Raw genomic sequence first — 16,934 nt, forward strand, 5'->3', positions numbered from 1 at the left:
TCAATGAACTCCGGAACTCAGAACGCAACCCAACAGCCGCTCAATTCAACTCAGTCCTCTACAATAAAAATGTTATTAAAAAAGAATCCACAGACTTATTGTACTTTAAAAGTGTTGAAATTATATAAAATGCACACATTTACTTGTATGTTTAGTTTTAAGCATATTGTATGGCTCTTACGAAATGACATTTAAAAATATGTGGCGTTTATGGCTCTCTCGGTCAAAAAGGTTCCCGATGGTTCCCGTTAGAGGCTCATGTACTAAGAAAAGATGTTTTCAATTTTTCATACTACAATCCTAAATATTGTTGCACTATACCAACAGATGCTAAAAGTGTTTTATAATTCTAAGACAAATGTAGATATCCAAGTGAAGCTCATTTCATATTTTTAGGACAGCATGAGTCCAAAAAATATCTGCAAAAAGCATCACATAAAAAATACTATTTTGTAGAATCTATTGAATCAATATGGACAAACTGAGCATTGAAACATTGATTCTTTATTTTATTAATTTTTTTAACTTCAATCTGTTTTTGTGTTTCTGCAGAGGTACTGATGGATTCAACAACAGCTACAGCAGAACTGGGCTGGATCATCTACCCGTCGCAAGGGGTGAGTTTTTGAAAAGAAACTCATTTTGAGGACATTTCTTCAATGAGTAATAATGAAACATTTCTTGATGTCTGTGTTCAGAACCTGCTGTCTGTATTTAGAGTGCATTTATTGTGTGGTATCAGGGTATCAGTCTGTTGCTTTAGTGAAATTATGGTAAATGTGTAAAGAAGAAAAAAGTAGGGCCTACTTCCAATTTTTTAATGTAACAAAATGTGAAAAAACTTTACAAAAATGTTTAGGCTTTTTTGTAAATTAAACAATGCCTAAAATTTAACTGAATTGAAAAAAACAACAACAACACAGTGCTACATCCCCTATCTGCTAATAAAAATAGAAAGATAGCTGGGGGAAGGCCTTGTCTTGAACCCATAGCTTGATCTGAACCAAACAGGCACTCTTACTAAATACTGTACTAAAGAGGGTATAAACATTGCTTCTACTTTTTCATTGATTGGCCAGGAAGTAGATAGGTAGCTGACGAGCTGCCCTCAGCTAAGGGACAGGTCCAAGCTTGCTCCCAGGCGCCCAGCTCTTTATCTAGGACCGTTTAGGTCCAAAGATTGGATTTCAGTGGATCTTTAGAGGATATTGATACTGAATGAAGATACGTTTTTTTTCTGCTTCAACATTATCACTATTTTTTGTTTCTTGACTGTTCTCTAGTGGGAAGAAGTTAGCGGATATGATGAAAATATGAGTACTATCCGCACATACCAAGTATGCAACGTCTTCGATAACAGCCAGAACAACTGGATTCGCACCAAGTACATCCGTCGACGTGGTGCTCAGAGGATCCATGTCCTGATGAAGTTTTCAGTTCGGGACTGCAGCTCCATACCCAACGTTCCTGGCTCCTGTAAGGAGACTTTCAACCTTTATTACTATGAGTCTGACTCTGACGTGGCAACTAAAACCTTCCCTCCATGGATGGAGAACCCCTGGGTGAAGGTGGACACTATAGCAGCTGATGAGAGCTTTTCTCATGTTGACCTTGGTGGACGCATCATGAAAATTAATAGTGAGGTTCGCAGTTTTGGTCCTGTTTCACGTAGTGGGTTCTACCTTGCTTTCCAGGATTATGGAGCTTGCATGTCTCTCATTGCTGTTCGAGTCTTCTACAGAAAATGTCCAAGAGTTGTCCAGAACGGTGCTGTTTTTCCTGAAACTTTGTCTGGAGCAGAAAGCACCTCTTTGGTGGCAGCCAGAGGAGTTTGTGTTCCCAACGGGGAGGAGGTGGATGTACCCATCAAGTTGTATTGTAATGGGGATGGAGAGTGGATGGTTCCTATTGGACGCTGCATGTGCAAAGCTGGGTATGAGGCTCTGGAAAATGGCACAGTCTGCAAAGGTAAGGAAGCTATTTTTAAAGTTGCTGATTGTTACCAATGTTATTCATTTTTCTGAGCTCAGGTCTTTAAATCATCTGCATAAACTCTATTTTAACTCTAATCTTTTCCAACCACTTTTTTTTAATTAGCCTTTGTTGTGACTTTTCAAACAGTACAGTGTTCCCTCGTTTATCTGTGTTAAAAAGTAGAATTGCAGATGTTTTAAGGCTGTAAAACCCCTAACTCCTCACTTTATACATTTTGCTTAGACCAATATAATTTTTACATTTTTACACTTTTCTCCCTTGTTTAAACCTTCATAGAAAAACAAGTCCGGTATTATAGAATGAAAACAAAGATCTGCTTGTAACTGGAGATCAGTGTAAATGTGGCAAGCTGCATGCATTCTATAGAGGAGACACGGCAAGGATGAGACTGAAGAGAATTTGCAATGAAATGTAAAACATGACCGGCAACACACAACCAGCTTTAGAGTAAGCTTGACATATTTCCAGGTGGTAAACTTGTTTAGAGTAGGATTGCTTTGTCTATTTGTAAAAGAATAAAATAATAAAAATAGATGATTATGGGTTGTTGACGTTCACCCTCTGCTGGATATTGCTGCTCCATATCCTTGCATTGGCGGGACTCAATCTAGTGAAGATACAGCGCTTTGGAAAAGCATTCGGTCCCCTGGAACTTTTCAACCTTTTGCCACATTTCAGGCTGCAAACATAAAGATATAAAACTGTAATTTTTTGTGAAGAATCAAACACAAGTGGGACACAATCATGAAGTGGAATGAAATTTATTGGATATTTCAAACTTTTCAACAAATAAAAAAAATGAAATATCTGGTCTGCAAAATGATTCAGCCCCTTTAAGTTAATACTTTGTAGCGCCACCTTTTTCTGTGATTACAGCTGTAAGTCGCTTGGCGTTTGTCTCTGTCAGTTTTGCACATCAAGATACTGAAATTTTTGTCCCATTCCCTCCTTGCAAAACAGCTGGAGCTCACTGAGGTTTGATGAAGAGCGTTTGTGAACAGCAGTTTTCAGTTCTTTCAGATTCTCCATTGGATTCAGGTCTGGACTTTGACTTGGCCATTCTAACACTGGATATGTTCATTTGTGAAGCATTCCATTGTAGATTTTTCTTTATGTTTCGGATCGTTGTCTTGTTTGAAGACAAATCTCCGTCCCAGTCTCATGTCTTTTCCAGACTCCATCAGGTTTTCTTCTAGAATGGTCCTGTATTTGGCTCCATCCATCTTCCCATCAATTCTAACCAATGTTGCTGTCCGTGCTGAAGAAAAGCAGGCCTAAACCATGATGCTGCCACCACCATGTTTTACAGTGGGGATGGGGTGTTCAGGCTGATGAGCTGTGTTGCTTTTACGCCAAAAAGTTCAATTTTGGTTTCATCTGACCAGAACACCTTCTTCCACGTTTGGTGTGTCTCCCAGGTGGCTTGTGGCAAACTTTAAATGACACTTTTTATGGATATCTTTAAGAAATTGCTTTCTTCTTTCACTCCATAAAAGCAATATTTGTGCAGTAGACGACTGATTGTTGTTCTATGGAAAGATTCTCCCACCTCAGCTGTAGATTTCTGCAGACTATCACAGAGCAGATGCATTTACACGGAGACTTGATTCCATCCAAGTGGATTCTATTTATCATCATTAGTCATTTAGGTCACTACACTGGATCATTCAGAGATCCTCACTGAACATCTGAAGAGAGTTTGTTACACTGAAAGTAAAGGGGCTGAATCATTTTGCAAACCCAATATTTCATTTTTTTATTTGTTAAGCAAGTTTGAAATATCCAATACATTTCGTTCCACTTCATGATTGTGTCCCACTTGTTGTTGATTCTTCACAAAAAATTACAGTTTCATATCTTTATGTTTGCAGCCTGAAAAGTTGAAAAGTTCAAGGGGCCCAAATGCTTCCGTAAGGCTCTGTAGATCTCCAGCAGTTTTTGCATTATATTTGAAAACCCACAGTGTTGGATAAATTACTTCGAAAAGTAATTGATTGCTTTACTTTACTTACTGTGTGAAATTATAAAAAATTGCTTTACTCATTACCTATTTGAAAAAGTGATGCACTACTAGTTACTTTACTTTTTATCTACTTATATACAAATTCCCAAGAGAAGAACTGGTTTACTCAAACTAGATCCTCTTATCTTTCATTTAACTTTATTTTTAAAGCCGTGACTTTGTGCGAAGTATGAACATGATTTAAAACCTAACCTGGTTTTATTAGAATGCAGGCAACAGTGTAAACAATGACTCAAAAATAAGTTACATCACATGTGGTCCATGCCACTGCTTAAAGTGAGATGTGGAAAAAAAACTGTTACATTGATATCTATACAGTTAGATTCAAATCTATCAAATATGGAACCAAGCCAGTCTTTTAAAAACACAAAGAAGTATTAATGGCCTCCAAGTTAATTTTCACTGAAAAAGTATTCCATTACAATGAGTTGCATCTGTCTCTCTCTCTACGTCTGACTTTTGTTAACAGTCCTGGTCTGTTGCAAGTCTACTAAATTATCGTCCCCAACTCTGTGTGCACATGCGTGCACATCTCTGTTTTGTTTCATTTAACCAAGAGAAAATGTCAGATACAACAAAACCTAAGGAATGAAGTATCAAGGCCTTCTGTAGTACAGTGACTGTATTTTAGTTTCCAAAATGTGAACTGTAATTTGTCATGTTCCTCCATTACTAACAAAAGTAATCACATTACAGTAATCTTTTACTTTGTAATCCGGTACCCCCAGCACTGGTATCCCAGTAAGGTACCCTTGAGCAAGCCCTTTTACCCTCTGCTCAGTAGCAGGTCATAGCTGCTATGTATGAATGTGAAACTTGTGTTCCAGCGATAGCCAATATTCATTATGTGAAGACTTCTACGAGAATTCATGTAATCTATTCCATATCACCAGGAAGAATCAAGGAGAAATAAGGAAGAAATAAATCAAAACAGAGAACTGATAGGGAGGGGAAATACCAGGGAAAACCTTCAAGAAAGATCCAACTGGCTGGATTCAGCCATTGTTTTCACCATGAACATACTGTTTACTGTGTATTGCGAGTTTGTTTTGAGACACTCCATTTATTTTGCATACTGTTTGTTCTGTAGAGCAATATATAAGGTACTATTGTACAGAATATCCCAAAAATATTTTAAGGTTCTGCTGTTAGCTTGATCTACTAGGTGATGGCCAGTAGATCCTTTTGGCTTGACTGCCATTGTAAACATAACACCTTGATTAAAAAGAGTAGGTTTATTGTTTAGTATGGTATACCTATTAGTCCACCCTTAACCTTAGAAATTAATGAAATTACTAAATTATCAGGGCTCATGAAGCTATTTGAAAGACCCCTTTGTAGGTTTAAGTTCATTTTTGTTTTAGCGCTGCACTTCTACAGTTACAAGACCACATTATTGTGTCAAACAGTGGACACCTCTAACTTTTTCTTTTCTTTGCTCGTGTCTCCTTGTTGCTGTGTCTCTGCTGGACAGCATGTTTGTCAGGTTTTTTCAAATCTGCCCAGGGAGATGACAGATGTCGCCAGTGCCCCATCAACAGTCGAACAATTCATGAAGGAGCCACAAACTGCATTTGCCGGAATAGCTACTACCGCACGGACTCTGATCCTCCCCAGATGCCTTGTACCAGTATGTATACACATCACTGTAAATTACATTATTGTAACGTCTGAAAGCTAGTTTACCATAGAACTGTCTTTTTTTTCCCCCGAGACTACATGTGCACATGGTTATTGTTCATAATCCATCTCAATGTACAGGGCCTTTTTTCTACTGTAAAGATGGAAGTTAAAAGTAAGCACAGCAGCTTCAAGTAACACATTTTTTTTTTGTCACTTAGCCATTCCATCAACTCCACAAAATGTCATCTCGATAGTAAATGAGACTTCTCTAAGATTAGAGTGGAACCCACCACAAGAAAGTGGTGGCCGAGACGATGTGGTCTACAATATCATATGCAAGAGCTGTGGCAGTGGACGTGGACTCTGCACCCGCTGTGGAGACAATGTCCAATTTGTTCCACGTCAGCTAGGACTCACCAACACCCAAGTCTACATCAGCGACCTTCTGGCTCACACCCAATACACCTTTGAAATACAAGCTGTCAATGGAGTATCTGACCAGAGCCCTTATTCACCACAATATGCATCTGTCAACATCACTACCAATCAGGCTGGTAAGTAAAAAAGCCTTGTTGGACACATTCTGACTCCTATTGGTGTTGTCAAATGTGGGTTCAAATTTAAACCCTACAATTGCTTTTGTGTTGAGCCCCTGTTCTGGTACGATGAGTGCTACAATGAGTGCATCAGCGTTTCAATCACATCATCAATCTGGTGATGATACAGGCCATGCAGAGGCTTCTCTCTATGTGATCCTACCCCCCACCCGCCACTTTGTTTTTTTGCTGCATGAGACATTCCATCACCAATTCAGCATCTTTCTGATGCACCCCTGAATCTTTATTGTCATACAGCATAGTGGCTCCAGCTTCCCTCCTTCTTCTTGTTGTACAGCCTAATTGTGCTGGACTTGGGGGATAGATACCCTTCATGCACTTTGAGCACTTTTTTTTTTTTCAAATATCAGCAGATTACGTCTTCTCCCATCTAATACCATTAATTTGAGATTATGAGCAGGTCATGTGTGTTCATTGTTAGAATGTTGTTTTTACAATTCAGCTGGATCTTACTCTTTGTAATTTCTTTGTACTTACGAAGTATTTATTTGTGGGCTTCTTCTAACCTAGCTACCAACCTATATTATGCTGGCCACATCAATGCGTTATTTGCTTGTTTACACTTGTTACTTTCACTAAATATTAAGGCAGTTTTGTAGGGATTTGTCGCTAGCGAATAAGCTGGCTCTGTGAACCGATGCTTTATTTCATGTGCAAAATGAGACAATTCCCATTGGGGCTAGCCGAACGTTTGGCTGCTTTTGCTCAGCTCTGCCAAAATGAAACAACATCTTGTTTTTCTCACAGTGTTCGTATTGTTCTGATAAGTTCTGATTGTTGTTTGGATACTAAAGCAAACAGTTTTATTCTCTTTTTTAAAGCTAACTACTTTTTACATAAAAAAATTGGAATTCGTATTCATTTGAATTCCTTTTTAAATGTTGTAGTCAGAAATGTGCTTATTCCCAATTGATCTCAGAAAATCCTGCACTTAATTGCTAATACAAATGCTGATATTTGCACTAATATATATAGACATGGATTGGACTCTCAGTGTGAGTGCATCTGCAAGTTGTTTGGCCAAAGAAAATTGTGCAAATGCTGGACAACCTTGATTTAAGATGGATTGGTGGGACAAATCAGAGATGGGAAAGATGCAAAACCAAGCCTCTGTTGAAATCCTACAACTCAAGTAATTGTTCTCAGAGGGATTGCATGCAAAGAATAAGGAAACTTTGTAATCCCTGATCAGCGATTGCTGCTTAGTAACTAATAGCTCAAAGATCCAACATCTACTGCGATCACAACTTGAGTTTAAGAGGTACAACACAAATGGTGTGGCTCATGAGAGCCAGAACAGCAGGTCAGAGGGCAAATGATAACAACCTCCCAATCAGAAATTAGAATCAAAGCTGGAATGAATGCCAATAAATCAGTGTGATGATGAAGGATAAGAACATGGCTTGAATAGACACTTGGCAACTCCAATGATAGCATTTAAGTGAAGTTTCACTTTGTAGGGAAATGTGAAGAATGCATTGAGAGCAATGCCTGCCACGACAGTCACTGAAACCACTGAACTGGTTTACACATCAGCAGCAGTGATCCTAAACATTTTTGGCTATTAGAGCAAGTAATAATCTCAACATGTGCAATATAGTAAGTGCAATATATCTCTGCTATCATGGGCATGGCAGTTTTTTATTTTTTTCCCTACCTCTCTGCTGGAAAGTAAAACCTACTCAGCAAAAATGTGTATGGTACACTTTTGTACTTTTGTAAATTGTACTTTGTAAACTGTACTTTTCTTTTTTGTGAAATTATCTTATTATCTTCTTATTTTCTGAAATTATTTTTTCTCGTGCATGTTTGCACTGAACAGTGAGCGGCTCTCATTTCACTGTATGCGCCTGTGATGCGAATTGTACATGTGTATAGTGACATAAAGGCATTCTATTCTATTCTAAGTATAGGAGCCTGCAGGTCTTAAAACACCAACCAGTGTCATGACTTCTTTGGTTCTTCTATTATAAGACACGGTTGTGTTTTTTCACATACCTATGGAAAAAGAAAACACAACCGTGTCTTATAATAGAAGAATCTAAGAAACAAGTTAAGAATAAAGACACTATGAACTTTATTGAACTAACCAGTGTAATGCTTGGATTGATTACAAGGAAGACTATGACTGAATACTGTACTCATGGATCACTGAGTGCTTAGAGCTGTACAATATCAACAAGACTCTAAGAGCCTTCATTGCACGCTCAACGAGGTTGTGCAAAACCCCTCTTGAAGCTGATGTCAAGCCACTTACACAAGCGTCCATCAAATTTAGCATGATCTGTACCCACTGCTGCTCTGCACAGGTCTGAACCACCTCAGCCAAAAAAATCATCAAGACTGTCTTTGGCTAACAAGTCAAGAATGGAACCACAAGTTTGCAAAAAAAATGACTTTGCAGCACAACTGCCTTACTTTGTCAGTCAAAAACTCCAGTTAAAAACTCTCTTTATGGGCCCTGTCATTGTATTTGTGCTTGGACCTGGATGTTTTTTGGATTGAACTGGATTAGATTTTCTGTGGGGGATTCATATTTAACCAATGATGGGACAACTTTTGAACCTCTGTTCCTCAGCAGCCATCATTTCCCATCTCTTCCCTCTGAACCCTTATCCTTCGGAGCAACCTCACATCTCCATTTATTGTAGGCAGCAGTTCTGTCTACCTGGAGAGTTTATAATTTGACCTGTACCAATCTAATTCCAATTCTGATCCTTCCTACTGCTGTGACTTCCACATGCGGACAGGAAGATCCTCCTTGATTTGCTGTGTACTATATTAGTTGACTTGTGCAATGGGTTGGGTTTTCCCCACATACCCATTAGGTTCCTGATGAAGGCTCCCAGCATTTTGTTGGTGGTATAGAGTCTCAAGCATTCTACTTATGAATGAGGTATTATGTTGTAGGCTTTCTTGTAAACAATCATACAGTAGTAGGTTAAAATAAAATGTTCATCTCAGCTTAACTTGAGTGGTGTTTCTGTCTCCTGTCATGAGACCTCTGGAGAGGTCTCAAGGAGGGGGCAGCAGGGAATTTATTTAAAAAAAAAATAACTTTTTTGGTAAATGTGTACTTTTGTAAATCCTCCAACGTGTAACTGTGCTGTCTTTTTATTATAAAAAAAAACTATTTGGGAAATAATGGAAATTTTGGAGGATTTTAGTCCTACTGGGACTTTTACCATTCAAAGTGAAGGCAGGTCCACAAGATCTCCAAAGTCTGAGAGCCTTGGAAAACATTACGCATTAGTGGACTCAGAGTTCTTCATTGATTTCTCATGGATTCAGAATTAAACAGATGCATGCTACACACCAGATGTTATCATGTGTGTTGATGTAAGGAGTGTTTTGTGAACACAAGTGTTTTTTTCATCTGACATTGTCAATCTTTCCATTCTTCACAACTCCCTTCTATCACATTCTCTTTAGTTTACTAGCACCAGTCATTTCTTTTTCCTCATCCCCCTGTACAGTATCATCATGCTAAGATGTGAGAAGAAATTCACATTAACATGAAGGAGTATGAGCTCTCAGCATTCAAACAACTATTCTGACTCAAACAAAACTTTATTTCACTCTTAATGTTTTGTCTACAGTTTGGTTGATACAGTGTGAATTGAATAAAATATTATGATCAATTAAAACTCTTGTTTTCAGTAACTGTTTAAGTACAAAGACATTTTAGCTTCTTCATGTTTTTCTCTCAGCACCATCAGCAGTATCAATCATCCATCAGGTCAGCAGGACACCTAACACCATCACTCTGTCCTGGTCCCAGCCCGACCAGCCCAATGGTGTTATCTTGGACTATGAGCTGCAGTACTATGAGAAGGTAAATCAGTGCTAGTTATTTCAGTTTTGAATTCAGACAGTTTCCTGAGCAGAGCCTTTGTAGACTGGAGCCTTTACTAATCATCTAGCCTTCGTCTTGTATACAAACTGACACAGAATATCCAGTTGTTGACCAAGTCTTGTCCGTCTCTTTAATATTGGGTTGGTAAGTCTTAAAGGTTGTCAGTATTGAGCAACAGCGATTGAAATGTAGATGTAGGGATTTTTCAGAGCAACAGGTTAGTTAAAGATTCAACTTCTGGAGTAATTTGCATAGAATGCGTTGGACGTTTTTTGCTGCAGTCAGTCAGTCAGTCAGTCAGTCAGTCAGCTATATGCAAGGCCAAACATTTTGCTCACAATCTATGTTTGAAACAGTTTGCTCTATAGTGTCAATTTCTCTGGGATTTAAGTCAGCATTAACGTGTAAAATCACATTATGAAGCTGCATTTCAATCTTAGAAATTCAATTTATCAAGAAATGTAGAGGATTTCTCATGTGACCTTAGATTTTATTTTTCAAAGTGCAGTATGAGTTATGTTAAGGAAACCTAGAAAAATAGAACATTTAGATGCTGAAACAAATATGGACAAACGCCATGAGAGATTTATTGTGAAATGAGAGGATTTTAGGAACAGTCCGAACATTTTTTTCAAAACATGAGTTGTTGTTTGTTTTACTTCTCAAGTAAAGGGTTTCAGGTTTTCCTTTTAGGCGAATGGAACATGCATCAGTTCAATTACCAGCCGTTCTTCTGATTTAGGTTGACTTGGACAAATTATGTTGTTTGACTTGTCATGTAAGATGAGTATGGTGTACATGTATTTATTTACATAGACTATTCTGTCTCATTTGGAATTGTGAAGAAACTGGATTTTCTAGAAAGGACTGTATTTGTATTAGTTCGTAACCCCGTCAGTTTCTTACACACAGAAATAATGAATAATGACTCAGAGACAGTTACTTAGCTTTTGTGGAGGTTTTACTTCGTACAAACACGAAGGGGACAGACAGATGAACATGGTGCATTCAAAGTCCGAACCAAGGAGCTCAGGGATGGGGTTGGTATAAAAACCCTGCATTTGCATATTCAGAAGATCGTCCGATGGACCTCGTGTGAAAATCACGCCCACAGTTTACTGCTGGAGAGGAGCTCCAAGGCTAAAGTGAAGATAAGTCTGAGGCCTGCTCAGCAGATCACACATGCACAGAAAAAGGGAGTATGAGAATAAACTGTTACAACAATAGTTTGGCTTTGCTGTCTTCAAATGTAATGTAATTTTGAGATGACAATACATGCTCAGTGAATTAAGTTTAAACCATTAGTGTAATAAAAGTTAAAGGCAGTTTCTAACTATTCTTCACAGGAATTTTGATGTCTATTTGTTTTTCAGAACCAGGCTGAATGGAACTCATCTCTAATAAGGAGTCAAACGAATACAGCAGTCGTACAAAATCTTAAGCCCGGGAGCATCTACGTCTTTCAGGTTCGAGCTCGGACTGTCGCTGGATTTGGACGTTTTAGTGGCAAGATGTACTTCCAAACCATGACTGATGGTTAGAATGACTATAATTTTATATTTTTCTTTATTTGTATAATTGTCTCTTAATTGGAAGTGACTCATATGCCTCTATTATACATATTATTGCATTATTGCAGAGGAATATAACTCCACTATCCAGGAGAAGCTTCCCCTCATTATTGGCTCCTCTGCAGCAGGAGTCGTCTTCATCATTGCCATCACTGTTGTCATAACAGTTTGTCGCGGGTAAGGCAGAAACATCAAGCATATGATGACAGCAGCCAAGTTTGGTAGAAACAATTTGAAGCTTTTGCATTTGAGTTGTTGAGATGATTTAGGGGAGACTGAACAGAACGTGGTTGGAAAAGAAATTCAAGATTCTTTTGTGTTTGTCAATAGCAGGAGAAACTCTGACCGACCAGAATCCGAGTATGCCGACAAGCTCCAACATTACACCAGTGGCCACAGTAAGTATGTCCTCTCTCTGCACTCTTGAAGCTATGGAGGCTTTCTGCTAAGTTTTCAGAAGCCTTAGCCTTGGTGTGTACCAGTATGCAAATCACACCTGTTGTTTCTAGCTTTTGCTGTTTGTTCCTTTTCTTCTCTGTTGAAGTGTCACCAGGAATGAAGATCTACATTGATCCCTTCACGTATGAAGATCCCAATGAAGCAGTCAGAGAGTTTGCTAAGGAGATTGACATTTCCTGTGTCAAGATAGAGCAAGTGATTGGTGCAGGTAAAAAAAACATGTTATGTTCAAGAACTGGAAGAGAAAGTTGTTTAGAAAGTTGTCAAAAATCATGTTTCACTGCAAATATTGAATAAAACAAAAATAATCAAAGCAGCCAATACCTTCTTGTCTCTGAGAAAGGTTACAATATTTCAAATGTCTACACACATCCTGGTGCTCCAGTAAGACCAATAGCTTTAGAAATGTCCATTAGTGTGAGGCACGTTTTATGTGTCTCACACATAAGTATGAGTGAACGCAAAAGAAATTTGGCCTCTGTGACTTCTGCTCTTATGTGCAAAAGACAAAGCAAACAAGTACAAACCATCAATAGGTATAAAAGATAAAATTAGGAAAAAGGATAAAGACCATTGACTGTACATGAGAACTGGACTGAGTGAGTGTGATGTAATCCTTACAAATGCCTTACTTCTGTCTCCAATGAAAAGAAGCCAATTCAGTTGCCATTTTACTGTGATAGGGATGTCGCAATATTGGAACGAGACAACGTCAGTAAACAGAGATTGGTCCAAGTCGACCTGAATCAGCGTTTCTGTGGCAACCACGGTCACCAATCAAGAGTGAGCTTATTAGAAGTCCACACCCCTACCACTAAAAGTGGGCTCAGGAAAATTTGTCAAACGCTTTGAACATTCAAAGGTGGGGGCCATGTGCTTTTATTGAGGTATCTGATTGGCCAGTGATTGATAGCTAAAACCTGATGTGAACAAAGTTAAACCAGAAGACCTCAAATAGAACAGAAGCAAAGCAACAAATAAACCAACAAACTACATAAAAAAGTATATATCCTGACCAAACCTGTGGGTTCAGTTGTTCTACTGCTATTTTTCTTGGTAAGGTGGCTTTGGTGTTTTTTTGTTTATTTTTTAAATTCACCAGCCTCAACTGTGATGTATGTGAGTCCTCCAAACTGTTATTAATGACATCTCCAGTCTTGGATAATGTTTTGCCCGTGATCCACTGGGCAGGACCTGCTGTAAAGGCAGATATTATAATTAATGCTATAATTATGCAGATTACCTGTTGGCTATGGCGTTTCATATCTGCCATAAAGTGAAAGGGCGTAAAGACAACTGAGCGGGTGTATTCAGGAACTGAATGGGGGGGTGGTGTTCAGGGGTGTGTTTCTCACTTGGGGGCAGCAACCTTTCTAGTTGATCTGATTGGCCGAAATTTGCTGATCAAATGCGGCAAGGCAGCGGGGCGGGACTTTCCTTTCTCAGAGCGGAGGGGGGTTAACAAGCGGCTCTTGAGCTGCATCCGGCACTCTGCCTTTTATCATATTTTCTATATACAGTACTTTCACAGCCATAAGGCGAACATAAAAGTCTTACATTCTCTCCAAAATGTACACAGTGGCTCTAATGTGTTGTTGTGTGACTTTTGTAAAGAGGACCTAGAAGAGAACAGCATGAGAACGGTACGGAGAGAGGAGAGGACGTGAAGGAAGACCCCCCCCTATAGTACAACGGTGCAGATATGTGCATAATGCAGAAAAACTTCATTTGGGAAACCCTGGAAATGCATTGAGACACGATTATGAAGCACAGTTTAAACTGGAAGCTTAGAGCTACGTGGAGGAACACGGGAATAGAGCAGCTGCAGTTTGATAAATTTAGATCTTCACAGATTCGGATTTCCGCCCTCAATAACTCTTCTGATAAACATTCAAATTCGTCAGCAAGTATCTCAATCCTTTTGTATTAACACAGAGAGTGAACTACAAATGCATTTCTAAAGAAAAAAAATTATTTTCTTCTCCTTTTAATCAGAATTGTTTGCTTCAAGCTGTGAATGCAGACATGCAGCAAGCCGGCTGCAATGAAAAGCTGCCCACCCTCCGCTCCTTTTACTGGGACGCAGCGAGTTACGCCACACTTTTGGACTGTCACTAAGCTTAGCCTGACGCGTCTGCTTTCACTGTTCTTTGGAGCCGCACGGCAACGAGACGGACTCTGACGATGACGAAAGGGAAGCCGCGTGTTTGATAGAAATCTAGCCCGGCTGTTCATTTCAGAGGCATAAGATGAGGACTTTGATGGATTTTTGGATGCTGATTGATGACTGAAAAAATAAAAAAATAAATCACAACCAACTCAGTTTTGCGCTCGCTGCCTTTTTAAAACACACACCAACATGCATGTTTTACCGGTATGTATTAACGTAATATACAGAAAAAACACCCATAACTGAAACGGCGCAGTTTAATTCAGTGCTGTTGTATTGTAAGTAAAGGAGTGTGTTATGGAAAATAATATGGCTGTAATTGTGTTTTTGCAGTATTGCAGTGCATAGTGTGGCTCTTTGACTCTCACAGTTAGAAATGTCGGCTCTTTGTGTCAAACTTGTTTGCTGTTAGTGTTAAAAGCTTTAATAGAAAAAAAAACGGTGGATGTAATGTGGATTAAAAGGTTAACCAACGACACAAGACCAAGGAAAGAAAGTGCAGCAGGTTTGTTTGTGCTGTAGGTTTTTCTCATGTGAAAATGACTGCATTTGTTACCGCCGCGTTACAGCCGCCCTTTTTTTTAAATTAAAGCCTCCAAAAGAAAGTCCCGCCTCGCTGCCTCGCCGGATTTGACATGCAAATTTCAGCCAATCAGATCAACCAGAAAGACATTAGGGCTGCTCTGTACATTTTGGAGAAAATGTAAGACTTTTATGTTCACCTGTATGTTAGCCCCCCCCTCCTCTAAAAAATGAAAGTCCCGCCCCTCGCTGGATAAGAAAGGCATTCATTCATTCATCTCCTTCCGTTAGTTCCCTTTCGGGGTCACGGGGCTCCCGGAGCCTATCCTCCCTACTTGTGGGCGAAGGGAGGGGACATCCTGAACGGGTCGCTAGTCTGTCGCAGGGTCACAATCATACACCCATTCACAATTTATGGACAATGTAGAGGTGCCAATTAACCTATGAAGCATGTTTTTGGATGGTGGGAGGACACCGGAGAGAACCCATGCATGCACAGGGAGAACATGGTGACAGTGGCTCAGGCGGTTGAGCGGGTCGTCCAATGATCGAAGGGTCGGCGGTTCGATCCCTGCTCCCACCAGCCAAAAAATGTTGTTGTGTCCTTGGGCAAGACACTTCACCCTCCTTGCCTCCAGTGTAGCTGTGGCTACATCAGTAGATACCATCACCAAGTATGAATGAGGAGTGAATGAATAATGGTCACAATGTAAGCACTTTGAGTGACTTGAAAAGACCAGATAAATCCAATCCATTATTATTATTATTTACATGCAAACTCCACACAGAAGGGCACCCCCCACATTGATGTTCTGTTGCAGGTCCCCCAGCCGGAACTTGAACCGGGGGCCTTCTTGCTGTGAGGCAATAGCGCTAACCACTGCGCCACCAATAAAACACTGTATATAGAAACTATGATAAAAGGCAGAGAGCCGCATGCAGCTTAAGAGCCGCTTGTTAACACCCCCCCTCCCCCGCTCTGGAAAATGAAAGTCCCGCCCCGCTGCCATGCCGCATTTGAGCAGCAAATTTCGGCCAGTCAGATCAACCAGAAAGGTTACTGCCCCCAAGTGACAAAAACGCCCCCTTAACACTGAGCACAAATCCAAGCAACCGCGCAAAGGACAATTGACCGCGCGGGATCACCGCTTAGTTAGGATTGCAGGCGTGCAGTTTTAAAATGCGGGGTGGCTCGGTCAGAATTGCGCCTGCGCGGTTGTAAGGTTCCTCACTCAGTTCCTGAATACGCCTACTCAGTTATCTTTACGCCCTTTCAGTTTATGGCAGAGATGAAACGCCATAGTTATCTCAGTACAGGTGGAGGCAAGGGGACATGACAGTTTCAGCCTTGATCTCTGGGTAGAAGTGAAAATAATTTGTCTTGAAGTATTTTTTTTCTTTACCTCATACAAAAACAAGACTTCATAAAATATTACTTTGAAAGCTTTTTTATACTCAAATTTTTTACATCTATTATGTATGTTTTAGGAATGTACTTAGTTTAAATTTTTTAAGCATCGGAGCTACATGTAGAGAGGAGTAAAAAATAAAAAAAAGAAGGAAATAGATAACTTCTAGAAGCATGTACTGGATGTTCTGAAGTAGTATATTTTCCCCAGTCCTCAATTTTTCAGATTTAGGAGGTCTTCAGTGTAAGGTGCAGCTGTGCTGCAGCAAGATTATTATAAATACATAAATACATATTCAATTATGATATAAATTAAATGAATAAACATTCCAATCCTGAATAAACAGGACACTTGTTGAAACTATCTAAAACCCAAACATTTATTTTTATGGATGTAAAACATTGAGAAATGATACACACATCTATTTAGAGCTGTGTTTGAATGACAAACCAATTCAACACAGCACCAAGTATTTAAGGAACTTGCACATTGTGTTAAAAAACGACCCATTATGCTGATGATTATTATGATAGCAAAGGTTGCAACAATTCCAATATGAAAACAAGCTCAATATTATAAAAAAAAAACCCAACCCATTTCATACCTCCCACCCAGCTAACTAATGGAGATAAATATTAGGCATGAAGTTTGGTGGAAACGATAATAGTTGGGACCCCATCCTCTGGGTA

The 16,934-nt window shown here is 39.3% G+C and overlaps 1 protein-coding gene across 4 annotated transcripts in view; it reads left to right on the forward strand.

Moving 5' to 3' along the window:
• The window catches only part of LOC101156311 (ephrin type-B receptor 2), a 54,560-nt gene that overhangs the window by 29,434 nt on the left and 8,192 nt on the right, over window positions 1-16,934 (forward strand). Inside the window, exons 2-10 of one of the 4 annotated variants that reach the window (XM_078949792.1) lie at window positions 553-617; window positions 1,284-1,968; window positions 5,493-5,648; window positions 5,860-6,195; window positions 9,969-10,093; window positions 11,488-11,650; window positions 11,754-11,862; window positions 12,019-12,083; window positions 12,227-12,352. In XM_078949792.1, the coding sequence (XP_078805918.1) occupies window positions 553-617; window positions 1,284-1,968; window positions 5,493-5,648; window positions 5,860-6,195; window positions 9,969-10,093; window positions 11,488-11,650; window positions 11,754-11,862; window positions 12,019-12,083; window positions 12,227-12,352 (1,830 nt within the window). Of the gene's footprint in view, window positions 1-552; window positions 618-1,283; window positions 1,969-5,492; window positions 5,649-5,859; window positions 6,196-9,968; window positions 10,094-11,487; window positions 11,651-11,753; window positions 11,863-12,015; window positions 12,084-12,226; window positions 12,353-16,934 lie in introns of all 4 variants that reach the window. The other 3 variants (XM_078949793.1, XM_023957043.2, XM_011473000.4) reach the window with 3 other exon arrangements.

The sequence above is a fragment of the Oryzias latipes genome, chromosome 7 (assembly GCF_053564925.1).
Source record: "Oryzias latipes strain Hd-rR chromosome 7, Olatipes_Hd-rR_3.1".
Lineage (NCBI taxonomy): Eukaryota > Metazoa > Chordata > Actinopteri > Beloniformes > Adrianichthyidae > Oryzias > Oryzias latipes.